The sequence below is a fragment of the Equus asinus genome, chromosome 6, assembly GCF_041296235.1.
Source record: "Equus asinus isolate D_3611 breed Donkey chromosome 6, EquAss-T2T_v2, whole genome shotgun sequence".
Lineage (NCBI taxonomy): Eukaryota > Metazoa > Chordata > Mammalia > Perissodactyla > Equidae > Equus > Equus asinus.
The window spans coordinates 86,084,312-86,101,064 of NC_091795.1; the positions used below are offsets into that span (position 1 = coordinate 86,084,312).

The 16,753-nt window shown below is 35.9% G+C and overlaps 1 protein-coding gene across 24 annotated transcripts in view; it reads left to right on the forward strand.

Annotated features, from left to right (window-relative positions):
* The window catches only part of PUM2 (pumilio RNA binding family member 2), a 93,899-nt gene that overhangs the window by 36,995 nt on the left and 40,151 nt on the right, over positions 1-16,753 (forward strand). For 20 of the 24 annotated variants that reach the window (XM_070512554.1, XM_044771997.2, XM_044771989.2 and 17 more), the window contains 5 exons: positions 631-901; positions 1,138-1,231; positions 7,922-8,047; positions 11,832-11,974; positions 13,498-13,627. In XM_070512554.1, coding sequence (XP_070368655.1) covers positions 791-901; positions 1,138-1,231; positions 7,922-8,047; positions 11,832-11,974; positions 13,498-13,627 — 604 coding nt within the window. In that variant the 5' untranslated portion in view covers positions 631-790. The remainder of the gene's footprint in view (positions 1-630; positions 902-1,137; positions 1,232-7,921; positions 8,048-11,831; positions 11,975-13,497; positions 13,628-16,753) is intronic. The other 4 variants (XM_044771995.2, XM_070512545.1, XM_070512549.1 and 1 more) reach the window with 1 other exon arrangement.

Below are 16,753 nucleotides of genomic sequence, written 5' to 3' on the forward strand. Positions count from 1 at the left end.
CTGAGGCCCAGAAGATGAAATAATTTACTCAACATCATATTTAAAGACACAGTCAGGAGTCAGCCTTTTTTCTTAGTTCACTGCCTTTTTCTGTCGTAACCTACATTTTATGCCCTTAAATCGTGAAGGCCATAATGATCCTTTATGGCCTGTTTTTTTCCTGAAATATTAAGCAAGATATTATAGCAAAATTATGTGCTGGTGAACAGTACAAGAGTATGGTAGGTGGGTTTTGGTTTCAAGCCTCCTGATGTTTGGCATTTGATAGTCTGCTATATTCATGCCTACCATTCATTTTGTCTATGATTTGAGACAAAAGTCTGAAGTAATCTAACCATAAGTTGTGATATCGGCCACTTTTCTTATGTGTAAAATTGAGTTATATCTTTACATTATTCAGATTGGGGAGGATAATCTTTAATAATATAAAAAAGGAAACTATATCAATTCTTAAGAGGAGGTTAGATAGAAAAAATGTGATAATGTAGAATGGTTAGTGACCTGGGGTGCCTAATTTGCCCTCTGTATTTTATAACCATTTGTTTTTCATGATTTTCCTACTTTCCCATTTCAACTTTTGACTGACTTGTTAGTTTTACTCGTAATGCCTCTGTGTTTTTTTTCGTATAGTCGTACTCCTGGAAGTCGTCAAGCCTCTCCAACTGAAGTAGTTGAGCGCCTGGGCCCCAATACTAATCCCCCGGAAGGATTGGGGCCTCTTCCTAATCCTACAGCTAATAAACCACTTGTTGAAGAATTTTCAAATCCTGAAACTCAGAATCTGGATGCCATGGAACAAGTTGGTCTGGATTCCTTACAGTTTGACTATCCTGGTAATCAGGTACCAATGGACTCTTCAGGAGCTACTGTAGGCCTTTTTGACTACAATTCCCAGCAGCAGGTAAAACATACCCTTCCTTTAAGGAATCTCCCCATAACTATGTATTGGTATAGCCTGAAATGCTGTGAGGCATTGAATAAATAATAAGGTTGTTCTTGAACACTTAATGTTTTATTGAGTAAACTGTCCTTATAGTTGATAAAGTGATTCAAATAAGTGTTTAAAATATTCTATTTCCAGCTTTCAATAGAAATGAAACGCTTTGAGACTAATCTTTGTGTTATTTTCCCTAATAGCTCTTTCAGAGGACTAATGCACTAACAGTTCAGCAGTTAACTGCAGCTCAACAGCAGCAATATGCATTAGCTGCGGCTCAGCAGCCACATATAGGTAAGTCTCTAAGTTATGATTTTGATTAGACTGTTAGAAAATCTTGTGTTAGTGTATAGAACATTTCATTTTTCTTCTGCTGAATGGTGGTAGTTCATTTCAGAGTAACATATTACATGGCAAGAGTAAAGATTAACCGGGGAAGAACTGTTTGTATTTCTTGTATAGTTCTATTTCTTATATAGAAGAACTGTTTCTATATCTTGATGAAAGCTGTCAGCATATAAGTTTTTTGCTTATTATGAAGTTGAGAGTCAAACACTTGGAAATTCAAATGTAGTTACCTGTGTCGATTATCAAATCAGAATTTTTATTTTTAAAATGGTTTGGAAATAGGAATCTTAGGTTATTTGGTCTTTGACCTTTAGTCTTTACTGTAAGGTCAGTTATTACAATTACACTTTTGTTACTGCTAGAGTTCAAGTGTTGTATGTGTTGTGCATGTTGGATTTTTTTAATGTTTTATGAAGTTGCAAAGAGCACAAAGTGGTTCCCCACTCAGTTTTCCCTAAATGGCTGCATCTTAGTGTAATTATAGTACTGTACCAAAACCAGGAATATGACATTGGTAAATCTGTATGTATAGTTTTATTTCATTTTATCACGCATAGCTCCATGTAACCAATTTTATGCCTATCTGATTATGGCTGACCTTGTTTTATTTCCTCGCAATAGTTGTAAATGCTCTCAACGTCAGAATCTATGAAGGGAGGGTATGCTAAGTTGCTTATCTTTCCTTAACTTTCTCTTGTTCTGTGCCAATCCAGGAAGGCTTCCTAGGTCCCAAATTGTATTTTTGGTTTTAATCAAAGATGGCCATACATTTCTAGATGACTTCTAATAGCAGCGTGCACTCTAGACCTGTTTTTTCCCCAACTTCCTTTATCCCTATACGTAGTCCTTCCTGCTCATTGTTAGAACTGTACTGATTCTTGTCTGCTCATGGACCAGTACAACACTTTTTATTTTTTGAGGCTTTATGGTGTGATTAATATGTGGCAGGCTACTACACTCATTATTGCTCTTCCTTTTTGGACTTTTAAATTTTTTGTTCTGCTTATTTGCTTTTTCCAATGAACTTTAGAATCCGCATATTTACTTCTAGAAGATCAGTTTAAAATTTTAGATTGACTTAGGGAAAATCGACATCTTTATGACATTAAATACTCTCATCCAGGACATGATGTATCTTTACTTTTATTCAGGTCTGCTTTTGTGTTGTTTATGAGTGCTTTAAAGTTTCTTCCCTGTAAGTTTGCGAATTTCTTGATAAGTTTGTTCTTAGGTATTTAATCTTTTGCTGTCATTGTAAAATGGTCTCCTATCTTTCATTATATCTTGAAATTGGTAGCTAGTTTGTGTGTGCATTTTTGCGTTTTTTGGTCAGATATGGATATCAATATATGTGTTTCATAAAAAGAATTTACAAGTGTTTCTTTTTCTTTTTTTTTTTTCTCCTCTTCTTCTCCCCAAAGCCTCCCCCCCAGTACATAGTTGTATGTTCTAGTTGTAGGTCCTTCTGGTTGTGATGCATGGGACACTGCCTCAGCATGTCTTGATGAGTGGTGTTAGGTCCTCCACGCCCAGTGTCCGAACCAGTGAAACCCTGGGCTGCTGAAGCAGAGCGTGCAAACTTAACCACTTGGCCACAGGGCTGGCCCCTAAATGTTTCTTTTTTTAATTCTTTGGCGTACTTTAAATAATATTAGACTTAACATGATCTTTAAAGATTTGGCAGAACTTCTTTGTGAAGCCATCTGGGAAACTCTGCAGATAAAACCTGAATAAAATGGAAATACTTCTAAGAAACATGTGATTTACCAAAATTGGCCCCAGCTTTTAATCTTTGTTCCACAGTTAAATATATTCATTGTTGACCATTAGTCCTTTTATCCAAGTTTGTCCGTCATCTCTTGGCTGGCTGATATCTCACTTAGAACAGCATTGTCCAATAGAAATGTAATACGTGGCACATAAGATTTTAAGTTCTGTAGTAGCCACATTTTAAAAATTAAGAAGAAATAGATGAAATTAATTTGAATAATATTTTATTTAACCCATTATACCCAAAATATCATTTCAAATGTAATTAATGTAAAACTTACTAAATGAGAAATTTTACGTTCTTTTTTTCATATGAAATCTTTGAAATCAGGTTTACATTTTACTTTGAGCAGATCTCAATTTAGACTAGTCACATTTCAAATGATCACTGCTATATGTGGTAGTAACTATTATAATGGACATGCAGCTTTAGAAGATTATTCTAGAATGGTGTTTGGCAAACTTTTTTTATAAAGGCCCAGATAGTAAATATTTTAGATTTTGCAGGCCACGGTGTTTTAGTCACAACTACTTAACTTTGCTGTTATAGCACAAAAGCACTCGTGGACGATAAATGAGTTCCTGTAAAACTGTGTTCCTATAAATCTTTAGACACTATAATTTGAATTTCATATAATTTTCATGTCTTGCAAATTATTTTATTTTCAACTATTTAAAATTGTAAAAATTGTTCTTAGCTAGTTCATACAAAAAAAATAGGTACCAGGTTGGACTTGGCCCATGGACTGGACCAGAAAGAGATAACAGATCCAAAATATTTTATGTTTTACAATACACATCTGTACTCAAAGGGGAGAGAGTGAAAAGAAAAAGGCGGGGCTGTTTAAATCGTTGGGGAATTTCTGTAATATAGGAAATTGAGAGACAATCCTTAGGAGTAAATTGCAAATAAACCGTGTAGGCTGTAGAGGGCTACAAGAGGGATAAACAAACAGAGGGTCTACACACTACCAGGATTGGGGTTTGAATCATGCTAACCATGTAGGGTAAGAGCCCCCAAGCCACTAATACAAGACTTGGTTTGGAGACTTAACTTTATCGTGTGTAGTTGGCAGTCAGGATACTACCTGATGGACAGGTGAGTGTAAGAGAATCTCTTATATAGGATAGTGTTTCAAACAAAAATTACAGTGCAAACAAGAAAGATCAGCCAGAAAGGAGTCATATAACAAACAGTAGAGTTTACAGCCAAGATGTAGAAATAAGAGAACTTTAAAGTTGTGAGAAGAACTTTAAAAGTAGGTTTAGAATCTTAAGAGATAAAAGACTTAAACCGTCAAACATCAGAGGTCTTGAAACAACAAAATGATGTGAAAACAGACCATTTTGTAATCTTGTAAATAAAAGGACATAGGTGGGCTACATAATTTGACTAGCTGTCAGTTAGGACTAAATGAACTGGAAGATAAAACTTGGGATCTCCCAGAACTCTGAGATAACCCATAGTAATCAGGACATGGGAGATACAAAAGAGAAAGTAGAAGCTATGGAGTGGAGTAGGAAGTAACTAAAGATGTGTGAGGCATATTTAAAGAAAACTATAAACTTTTACTGAAGACTTGAGTAAATGGGGACACGTGCCTTTTTGGGAAAACTCCGTATCATAAAGATGTCGATTCTCCCTAAATCCCTTTGTGAATTAATGTATTCTTGATTGGAATCCCAACAGGATTTTTGGTAGCTTGAAAGTTTGTTTTTCGTGTTTGTCTCAGAAAAGTAAAACCAGAAAATTAATGGAAAACTGAAGTGGAAGAGGGGGACTTACTCAACCATATTTCAAGACAAGTATTATTTACAGTAATTAAGATGGTGTGGTCCTGGCCTAGGAATATACGAGTAGATCAGTAGACAAGAACACTCTGAAATAGATATGTGTTTGTGTGTTTGGGGTGCATTGGTGGGGTGGATTTTAATCTTAATTGACATTTCAAGTTGGTAATAGAATGTATTTAGAAAATAGCTTGTTGATAATTGGGTCCTATTCCTGATGGATTAAAAATTTAAGTGAGAAAAATAAACGTATAAAGGATTGATATATCTTGCCTCTGATAGGCAAAGAACCATAGCTTAAAACAAAAATTAATGCTTTATTTTACCTCTCAGATTAACAACTGTTTAAAAAGTTTGATAAAGTCCTATTTTGGCAGGAGCGTGAGTGACATTCTTATATACGAGAAATTGATGCAACTTTCCTGGAGGATAATCTGGAAATGTGGATTAAGTATTTATATATATTTGCCCATTTAAGTGAATTTATAAGGAAATGATGATAATCAGAGACCTGTGTACTTAATGATAGCATTATTTATTTGTAGCGAAAGATTGTAAACCATCTAAATAGGTATCTGTAGTAGACTGGTTAAATCGTGTTCCTTCTGTATAGTAGAATACATACTACTCAGCCATTAAAAAGAATGAGCTAGAAGGTATCTGTTGACACAGAAGGGGATCTATGGTTAATTGGCACGTGAAAAAGCATATTGAAGTACCATGAGAGCCTGGATTACAAAATGTATTAGTGTGTGTGTATATATGCTTTAAAAAATTTAGAAGCATATATATAGGTATGTGCATATATAAATACGTAAATACACATATGTATATATACATGTGAACACAGATATGTATATATGTACACACAAGCATATTTGGTGTTTAATATGTTAGAAATATTTCCAGGTGAAATCACGTGAGCTTAAAATATGTGCTTCTCCATTTCTTTCAGCAGAAGATTCAATATATATCCGTTAGGTCAAACTAATTCCTTGTTTTTCAAATATTTGAAACTTTACTTCTTATCTGCTTTATAATGTAAATATGAAAGAGCTATATTAAAATCATTTCTAAAATGGAAAAAAATTTAGAAGGAAATAACCGTGTCAGTAAAGGTTATATAAGGACTTCGACTTTCTGCTTTATACATTCCAATAGTATTTAAGTTTTTAAAAGCAATCATTTTTAATTATAAAAATAGAGAATATTATGTCATGGCTTTTAGATTGTGTAGTGGTATGAGTAGACCATGAATATCAGGACATTTTCTATTCTTGTAATAAAAATAATTCCCGGTAGAGGAACTGGAGGGAAATCTTGAAATCTTTGACCTAGGGCATAGTTAAGAATGCAACTCTGAGCAAATGATTTTGCTCAGATATTTCGATGGGTGATATTGCAGGGATATAATTGAACCCTCTGTTTAATTCTTATTTCCTTTATTATAAACAGATTTTTTTAGATAGTCATGTTGTGCGTGGGCGTAAAATGAGTGTTGGTGGTCGCGACCAGTATTTTTAAAAATTAAATAGATTATGGAAATTAATAAAGAGAAAAAGAGAAAATAGAGTGCATTGGAACTTTATAAGGATAAAATTTTTTTTGAGGTCTTTGTTGTGTGTATATATGTGGGTATGAATATTAGGTCAATATGAAATGTATTTCATATTGTGGGTCAGTGAAAAATTTGAAATCCACTATAAAATAGTTAGAATTAAGGTTTTTAGTCTTGATTTTATGGTAAGTGCTTCTTTTGGATACTTTTTTAAGTGTTACTTTATGTCCATCTGCTTTTATCCCCATATGCTCCCCCCAATCATCTTTTAAACTTTAACCTTTTTGAACTCTTTTAACTTTAAACACATCCATTTTCATTATTTCCTCACTTTCTACTTGACTGGTATTCTCCAGAAGAGGCAACTCTAGCAGTATTTTCCAAGTAATTTTTTAGTACTGTACAGTAAAAGGTCTACACAGTGATTCCTCCATACTAGCAGTTTCTCTCTCTCTCTCTCTCTCTCTCTAATAAGTACTGCAAATGACTATTTAAAAATCTTTCTTAGGCTTTGCTAAATCCATATTGGCATATATTAGGCTCAAAATTGACTTAAAGACACTCTCCTACTTAAAACTCTTCATTGTTTTCCTGTTGCTTTCAGGGTAAAGTCCAGCTACTTAACGGGACCCAGGAAACTCTTCATGGCTCTTCCTTCTATTTATAGCTCCAGTTTTATCTTATACACTATAATCCTACTCCATCCTGCCCACCCCTTCCAAAGCTAGTTAGACAGCCCTCCTTTCTATGTCCATAGCAGTTAGTATACTATATTCTAGTTGCCAGTTTACTCGTTTTTCTCACTAGGTGGAGTGATCTGTGAGGGCAGATTTATCTGTCTTCCTCAGTGGTATGTATGGCTTAATAAAGATTGAATGGAGCCAGCCCTAATGGCCTAGTGGTTCAAGTTCTGCACTCTCTGCTTTGGCGGCCAGGGTTCGCTTCTTGATCGTGGAACCACACTACCCATCTGTCAGTTGCCATGCTGTAGCAGTGGCTCACAGAAGAACTAGAAGGACTTACAACTAGATGTACAACCATGCTTGGGGCTTTAGGAAGAAGGGGAAAAAAAATTTTAAAAAGAAGAAAGATTGACAACAGATGATAGCTCAGGGTGAATCCTTCCCAGCAAAACAAAACAAAATGAAAAGGATAAAGAGGTAGTTTTTTAAAAAAAGATTAAGTAAAAAACTACTATTGAACAGTAGTAGTTCTAGGTCTAAACATGCATTGTGTGTCTATTAGGTGCTAGTATTATGCAGTCATTTCATATTCAGTATCACATTTAATTCTCACAAAAATCCTCTTAAGACAACTGGTGATACGTCAATTTCATAAATGAAGAACCTTAGAATTAGGTTGTGTTACGTGCCAAGGGTCACTCAGTTAGTAGGAATTTGAACTATTGTATACACTCTCCTAACCCCACCCCAAATTCAAAGTATAAAAGTTTTTACCTAATGAAGAAGATCATACTTTACATTTTCATTCATTATTTCTCCCCCTTTTGAATACAGCTGGTGTATTCTCAGCAGGCCTTGCTCCAGCTGCATTTGTGCCAAATCCATATATTATTAGTGCTGCTCCTCCAGGGACCGATCCGTATACTGCAGCAGGATTGGCTGCAGCAGCAACATTAGCAGGTAACTCACTGTTCATCCTTGTTGCTTATTATGAATTTAGTTTTAATTGTGATATGTACTTTATTTTATCTATTTGGGCAATTTGACGTTCCTAGGAAAAACTGAAACATCCAGAATGAACTGAAGTTTCCAGAAAGTTAGTTTATTCTTCAACTCTAATGCTACAGGAGAAAGCCTAAGTCTGATAACTCTTTTCTTCCTGTACATAGTTGTTTTACATTTCAATTTCGTAGTTTCATAAATCTTGCATTGTCAACCACAAGTCTTCATTCTTGTGACCAATCCCGATACCCACAGAGACAATGCAAAGTAAAGTTATTTCACAGAAAATAAACTAGGGGTATGTGCTGTTAATACTCAGGTCAGAGAAGAGTGTAAGATAAAGAGCTTCAACAATCTTAAGAGAATGAGTATCTGAAAAGTAAAGTTTATTTAGTGCTGTTAAATGTGCAAGCAAGCCTGAGGGACAGAAAGGTAGGGGGTAGGGGGTTAGAGTTGGAAAGAACTTACTAAAAACTGTCAAAGCCTGAGACCACCACTCAAAATCTGAAATAAAAACTGAAACTACACAATGTTACATGTCAATTGTATTGCAGTAAAGCTGTAAAAAAATTTTTTTAAAACCCTGAAGCTGTGTTTATTGCTTATGTTAAGTAAGGGGGAGTTGTGTGCTAGTCAGTCTTATTGAGCAAAGCAATTTACCGGTCTTCTATAGAGTTTGTGGGGGAAGGTTGTTTTAGGTTGAGTTAGTTACAGAGACAGAAATGAATTAGTCTTAGCCATGGTTTATGTTGGCTACCAAGGCGGGAACAGGGTGATGCAGCCACAGAAGTGTGTTCATTGGAGTGAGTCTGCTAATGGGCTGATTTTCATAACTCCAGGCTGACACTGATTCTTTTACTTTCAGAGATAAGTTCACTCAAGTGAATTGTCACTGATCAATTAGGCAATTTTAATTTTAAATCTACTTCTGGTAGTTATTATCATGACTATAGAACAGTCAGTCTTTGCTTAGGAGTTTCAGGACTTTTTTTATACTCAACTTTGTTTTAAGAAGTGAAAAAAAATGTTAGTTTCAAATTCTTGTTTGATATCTTGGCAGGCTGAAACTAACCTGTCACATTCAGTAGTTTTTGGTATAGATCTGCATGTGGTTCCATAAAGACGAATCACGTGAGCTTTCCTGGTGCCATTTAATTGCTGGTATATGATACATATGGAGAATCATTAACCTGTACAACTGAAAGAACCAGCTCTATAAGAGGTTGTTAGTTTTGAGGGAAGCATTCTAGGCTTTCTAAGACCAGCACTGTCCAGTACAAAGATAATGTGAGCCAGATAATATAATTAAAATTTTTCTAGTAGCCACATTATTATAAAAGTAAAAACAAGGTGAAATTGATTTCAGTGATGTGTTTGATTAGCTCAGTATCCAAAATATTATCATTTCACTGTGTAATCAGTATTTTAAAAATTATTAGTAGATATTTTATCTTCTTCTTTTTCATCCTCAGTCTTTAAAATCCTGTGTATCTTTTATACTTAGAGCACATCTCAATTTGGGCTTTCCAACTTTTAATTGTTCAATAGCTATGGTGGTTTCTGACTACTGTTTTGGACAGAGAGGTTCTGGTAGATGTCTGGTTCTTGTTTTGTTTTGACAGTGTATCCTTCCTTCATAAATCCTTGCCAGTGTTATAACAGTTCTCATTGTAGATTGTGCTTAAACTATCTTTAGAAATATATATGTGTGTGTGTATATATATATATATATATATATATATATATGTATATATTTTTTTTTTTTAAGATTTTGTTTTTTCCTTTTTCTCCCCAAAACCCCCTGGTACATAGTTGTATATTCTTTGTTGTGGGTCCTTCCAGTTGTGGCATGTGGGATGCTGCCTCAGCATGGTTTGATGAGCAGTGCTATGTCTGCGTCCAGGACTCGAGCCAACGAAACACTGGGCCACCTGCAGTGGAGCGCGCAAACTTAACCTCTCGGCCACCGGGCCAGCCCCTTTAGAAATATATTTTACCTTTGAACTTTTTGTTTATTTTTGCTGAGGAAGATTCACCCTGAGCTAACGTCTTTGCCAATCTTCCTCCGTTTTTTCAGTATGTGGGCCGCCAGCACAGCATGGTGGCTGACAGAGTAGTATAGGTCTGTGCCTGGGAACTGAACCCAGGCTGCTGAAATGGAGTGTGCTGAACTTAACCACTAGGCCACTGGGGCTAGGGCCCCTCTTACTTTTGTTTTTTTGCTGAGGAAGATTGGCCCTGAGCTAACATCTGCTGCCAATCTTCCTCTTTTTGCTTGAGGAAGATTCTCTCTGAGCCAACGTCTGTGCCAGTCTTTCTCTATTTTGTATATGTGGGTTGCTGCCACAGTGTGGCTGCCAATGGGTAGTGTAGGTCCGTGCCCAAGAACTGAACCTGGGCTCCTGAAAATAGTGTGTGCCGAACTTAACCACTATGCCACAGGGCTTGCCCACCTTTAAACTTTCTGAAGCTTTTCATTTTAGTCAATTATACTGGGCTTTATTTTCTTCCAAAACAAAGTGAAACCAAGAGTTTGACTTTCGAAAATACACAAATTAGATATACTAAAATTACATCAATGGCATTTTAGGACACGTTTGTTATTATTAGTCAAGAATCATGACATCTTATTCATTAGTTTAATGGTGGGTGGGGCTTATTTTATGTGATGCTGTTGACTCTTCAGGAATCAAACATTGTCTTGAATAAAGTAGAATAGAGCAAGAACAACTGATTCTATTTTTCCTAGTTTGCTTTCTTATGTCCATGTCCCTCTGTACTTATATTACCTAGTTCTTTCTTGTCTTGACTGACTAGTCCTGTTTTCCTAATCACATAAACACCAGTGTTTCATTTGTTTTCACGTGATTTTCAATTGCTTTGGTGAGAATTCTGATGTTCTGTTTCAAATAGGAAGAATATATATACATTTTTAAAATTTTTGATTTTTCCTTTTTCTCCCCAAAGCCCCCTGGTACATAGTTGTATATTTTAGTTGTGGGTCCTTCTAGTTGTGGCATGTGGGACGCCACCTCAACGTGGCCTTGTGAGTGGTATCATGTCCGTGCCCAGGATCTGAACCGGCAAAACCCTGGGCTGCTGCAGCGGAGTGTGCAAACTTAACCACTCGGCCATGGGGCCGGCCCCAGGAAGAATATTTTTAAATTCAAGGTTTACAATTCAAATACAGTTGTAGCAAGCTTGGTACCAGAATGTTCCCTAGTTTTATGTTACAGCTTGCAAATCAGAAGGTAAAAGTGTATTGTTTTATTTTTGTAATTCTTTTCAGTGGTCAGAAAATAGTCTTTTGAGAGAAGGGATAAATTGAGCATAGGAAATCTTAGAATTTTATGGTGTCCAATGTTCCCTGAATGTAATATCTGTGTTTGCCAGGATCAGATCTATAAACTGGCATTCACTGAACGTTGAATAGATGGTTGTGTCTTGTCAGTTCGTTGGTCTTCCTGAATTTAGTTTCACATCTCTCCATTAAGGCCACTGCTATCACTCCTCAATACTTTTCTCTTTGAATAATCAATACCTGAATGAGACTTTCTCCCTAATAGAATGAGGAAAAGATAGAAAAGGTATAACAGGTATAAGTGAATAGAGGATTTTAAGGACATCTGCTTCAAGTTTACACACTTGCCCTTTTTATGATATAGTGATAGCTGACCTCATTTATCTATACAATGTAGTAACTTTTTTTTTTTCTTTTTGGGGGGTGGGATGTGGGGTTTAGGTCCAGCAGTGGTTCCACCTCAGTATTATGGTGTTCCGTGGGGGGTGTATCCAGCCAATTTATTTCAGCAACAAGCTGCAGCTGCGGCAAACAACACAGCAAATCAGCAAGCAGCATCACAAGCTCAGCCTGGGCAGCAACAGGTATAGGCCTGCCTTCATTAAATAATACCTGAAGAATCTTTGAAATTCTATGAGCTTCTTGTGTTCAAGATCTATATTTTCTCTTATTTTCCTCAATATATAACATGGTAACTAGCGTATTGGTTGGTACACAGGTATTGATTACATGGGGTTCCCCCCCCAATCAGTATTATAAGAATTTAAAGATTTGGTTGTGTTCCATTTCTGCATTTTTGTTATTGAAACTGTCTTAAAATCTAGCAATTATTAATTTTCTTTTTATCACTTGTTAAAGTGTGCTATTTAATGTTCCTGTAAAGTAATTGTCACTTCATTTTCTTCTGGGTATTTAAATTACGAATTTAAATATGAACTTAATATATTTCTGACCAGAAAAAGGAGATTGCTGGATACTTCATAATTTTAAGCAAGAAAAGAAGTATGTTTACGAAAGGTTAGATTTAACTTTTTAAAACAAGATGTTTATCACGAAGATTTTTTTTATTGCAGCCACTTTGTAGAACTATTTTGATAAGTGTAAAAACATTGTTGATAAATATCAGAATTCTGGTTGTCAGATTCATCATATTTATCCCAAAGAAATAACGTAATGGCAAGTATAGTATTACTTACTTGGCAGTTAAATTTGTCTAAATTTCCTTGCATACAGTTTCTGATACTATGTTGATATTCTCTTGAAGCTGTCCTTTGGCTCAGTCCTTGTAGATTATACCACAGCATCGTTTAATAAATTTTTTTAATCTCTATCTTCTTTGGGCAAACATAACACTACCTGAATATAAGCACACCTCTGTGTGATGCTTACTTCCAAGGTGGGCTCACAGTGAATCCCCCTTGTCCTGAACTGTTTGAAGTATTTATCTCTGTGAAGTTAATGTCCATCCTGCTTGTGTAGAATCACTACAACGGCTACATATTGCAGAGGAGCCTGGCTTGAGCAACCTTGAGTTTTCTCCTTGTTTTGTTGTAATCTTGTATTCTTTTTGTCACCCTAAGATTTTACACTAAAAAGCTTTTATTCACTTTTGCTAAAGCTTCTGAATTCTGAAAATTTGGTTCAATTTGAAGTTTTCACTCTTCGCCACAATCTCACGACAGACTAACTGAGTAATCATACTTAATTTATTCCTGTAAATTTCCTGTATTTCAGTTTTCAGCCTTAGAAAATAGTAAAACCTAAATTAAGTTTTTTTGTCTTCATCTAAGATTTTGCCATCTCCCCTACTCCCAAATAAATCTCTCTCTTATTTTAATACTACTTTGGTGTGTTAAAGAGCACCAATGCTAGAAGCAGTTTTTCCCAAAGACCTTCTGGACTCTCCATATTGCTTAATAGATTGTTCTAGTTGTCAAGAGCCAGTGACTATGTTTTATATTTTTTCATGCTAAATCGACATTTCATTGAATGTAACTATGTTCAGAGAATATCCAAAGGTCTTTTGTGATATGTACAAAGTTGTCCAAGATAAATTTATTTGTTATTTTATAATTTCATTTTTAAGGAAATCATTTGTTTTTTGTAGGTTCTCCGTGCTGGAACAGGTCAGCGCCCTCTTACTCCCAATCAGGGCCAGCAAGGGCAACAGGCAGAATCACTTGCTGCAGCAAATCCAACTTTGGCTTTTGGTCAGAGTCTTGCTACTGGCATGCCAGGTATATAGTTGGTTAATTGGAGAAATTTGAATAGATTTAAAATGGTAAATGTAGACATTCACACCGAAGAGTGAAAAAAATAAAGAAATGTCTTGAAAATCTTGCCTACCTTGCAATAAATTATTTAGAACTCGGATACCAATAGTTGAAATCAATACTGTTTGGTGAGAGTTAATGACAAGGATGGCAAATATGTATTAGAGTTCTCAACAGGGCCATTTTTTCTTACTCGGTTTATGGCATAAACCATAGCATCTTTCCAGCTGAATTCTCAATGCAGTGCTTCAAGAAATAAAACAAGTTGATTAGAATTGGCTTGTAAGATAAAACCTATTTGCCATTCCTGCCTTAAAATAATAGTCATTTAGTGAGTTAATATTGAGAAGTTTACAGCTAACATTTTCCACTTTGGACATTGTTCAGTCTTGTTTAGCCCGCTTACAGTATTTTAAACTATTGATATTTATAACTTAATAGCAACAGTGTCTACTATAATATGCCTATGAAAGCCTAATGGAGAGAAAATTATAAAAATTTCTGCCCATTGCCACAATACAACTTTTAGAATGGGCCAAGAAAATATTTTTTTGTGTGAAGTAATTTTTATGAAACTAGATACAAAATTACTACTTTAATAATAATGGAGGAAGGAAGATATTTTTCTTAAGCCAATAAAACCAACTTGTTATTTTTTTCATTTTATTTTTTCTTTTGAGGAAGATTAGCCCTGAGCTAACTACTGCCAGTCCTCCTCTTTTTGCTGAGGAAGACTGGCCCTGAGCTAACATCCATGCCCATCTTCTTCTACTTTATTCATGGGACGCCTACCACAGCATGGTGTGCCAAGCGGTGCCATGTCCGTACCTGGGATCCGAACCAGTGAACCCGCGGCCGCCAAGAAGTGGAACATGCAAACTTAACCACTGCGCCACCGGGCCGGCCCCTTGTTATGTTTTTAAAGTGAGATTTAAAGGCTACGTTTGAGTATCAGTAGATAACTCATCACTTTCCACTCCATTTCTTCATTCTCTCCATTCCTAGCACCACCGGGCCGGCCCCTTGTTACGTTTTTAAAGTGAGATTTAAAGGCTACGTTTGAGTATCAGTAGATAACTCATCACCTTCCACTCCATTTCTTCATTCTCTCCACTCCTAAAGAGTCACTCTTTTAAGTATGCTACTTTTTCACTCTTAGTATATGAGTAGTTACTGCTATAACTGTATAGATTACTTATTAATGAAATATAGGTTACAGTTTCCATTTAATTGTAATGTAGTTTTCTATTCAGATCATTTAGGAAATGTGTTTAATGATATTGGAAAAGATTCTGACTTACATGATTGAGGGTTTCTTTTCTGTGTTAAGTGCTGCTCAATACTTCTGTGTATTGTTTTGAGGATTTCTGTATCAATTGCATTCATTCTGTTCTCTCTCAAATTCTAAAATCTGGGTTTATCATCTTGTCTAGCCCACTGGATAAAGGGAAGATGTTAATACTGCTGTACCTGAAGTACAAATGATAGAATGGGGGCGTTCTTGTTATTTTCTTTTTTTACCCCAGCTGTATTTACTTCACAGGAGGTACTGTCTTGGAGCTGTTATGTATTAGAGACCCTGGCAAAAAGCAGCCTTTGGGGAATAAACTGAAGCTGAAGTTGTTGTAGGCAAACGGGAGGGACATGGAGACAGGGCTAAAAAGACTAAGCTTGTAGTTTATGAAAGCCACTGCTAAGACTACTCTGGGTTCCTCTTGGGTTTTAGCTACAGGTAGAAAGGGAAGAAGAGTCAGGCAGGGAGTACGACAGTCCTGCCTTAATAGATGCTAAGTAGGACCTTGATTTAAGAGAGTGCTTCTGGCCTGTGTGTATTTGCTACTGCTTGTAGCTCTTGCTAGTCTTTTTTGGCTCTTGGCGCTGGTCCTATTATTCATTTCTTATAAATGCCTTCATCTTTTCAACTATCATCCCTATGCCAGTAAACTAACGAGTTTACATCTGCATCTTGGATTCCTTTCTGAAGACTTAACATATTTCTACTTTCATACCAGACATTACCATGTAATATGTTCCAGCCACTCCTCAAACTGAAAGTGTCAAATGAATGCATCCCTCCCAAGTTTGCTTGTCTTACTGTTCACCCTATTTCACTGGTAACTCCACTAGCGTCATGCACTGGAAACTTTTGGCTTCAGCCTCAGAGTCATCTGTAACTCTTGGTTTTCTTCTATGTTTCACATTTATTAACTTGCTAATTCTTGATTGTTCTGTCTCATATTCATTTCATCTCATCTTGGTGTTCTTGTTCATCTCTCCTCCTAACTCTGATTGCCTCTAATCTCTTCTGTTCATTTTATTTTTTTATTCTCCTTTTAGTTACCTTTCAGAAACGCAGGTTAGGGGCTGGCCTGGTGGCAAAGTGGTAAAGTTGCATGCTCTGCTTCAGTGGACCTGCATACCCCTCATCAAGCCGTGCTGTGGCGGTGTCCCACATATAAAGTAGACAAAGATTGGCAGTAGATGTTAGCTCAGGGCCAATCATCTTCACCAGAAAAAAAGCAGTACAGGTTAGTTTATACCATTCTGGTGATCTAGCCCCAGACTACCCTTTTAACCTAATCAGTAGCATCCCTCTCTAGTCCTATGCTTTAACATGCTAGACCACATACTGTTCCCTGAACATACTTTTACTTTTATGCGTCTAGCCCTAGCTAATGTTTTTAGCTTAGAATACCCTTTTATAAATTTTAAGCAAAATTTGGATATATAGTTTTACATTTTCCATTTTTTAATGTAGCTTTATAAAACATTTTGTGATTAACTTTCCTTCTCCTCCTTTAATATCCTTTCCATGAAGCCTTACCCTTTCTTTTCTAGTGCTTGTTCATTAATAATTGCTCCTCCTCCTGCTTTCCTATGGCACATAACTGTACCTTTCTTTAGTACTTCTGTCTGCCTTTTGTTTTATTTAGCTATTTGTGATTTGTTTTCTCAATTCTACACTTATTTTACCATATTTAAAAGTGGGAAATGTCTTTAAATTAAAATGAAAGAGTTTAATGTCTTTAAATTAAAATAGATCTCTCCCTGAAAGGAAGTTAGATCAATGTCATGTCTTAAAATAAGTGG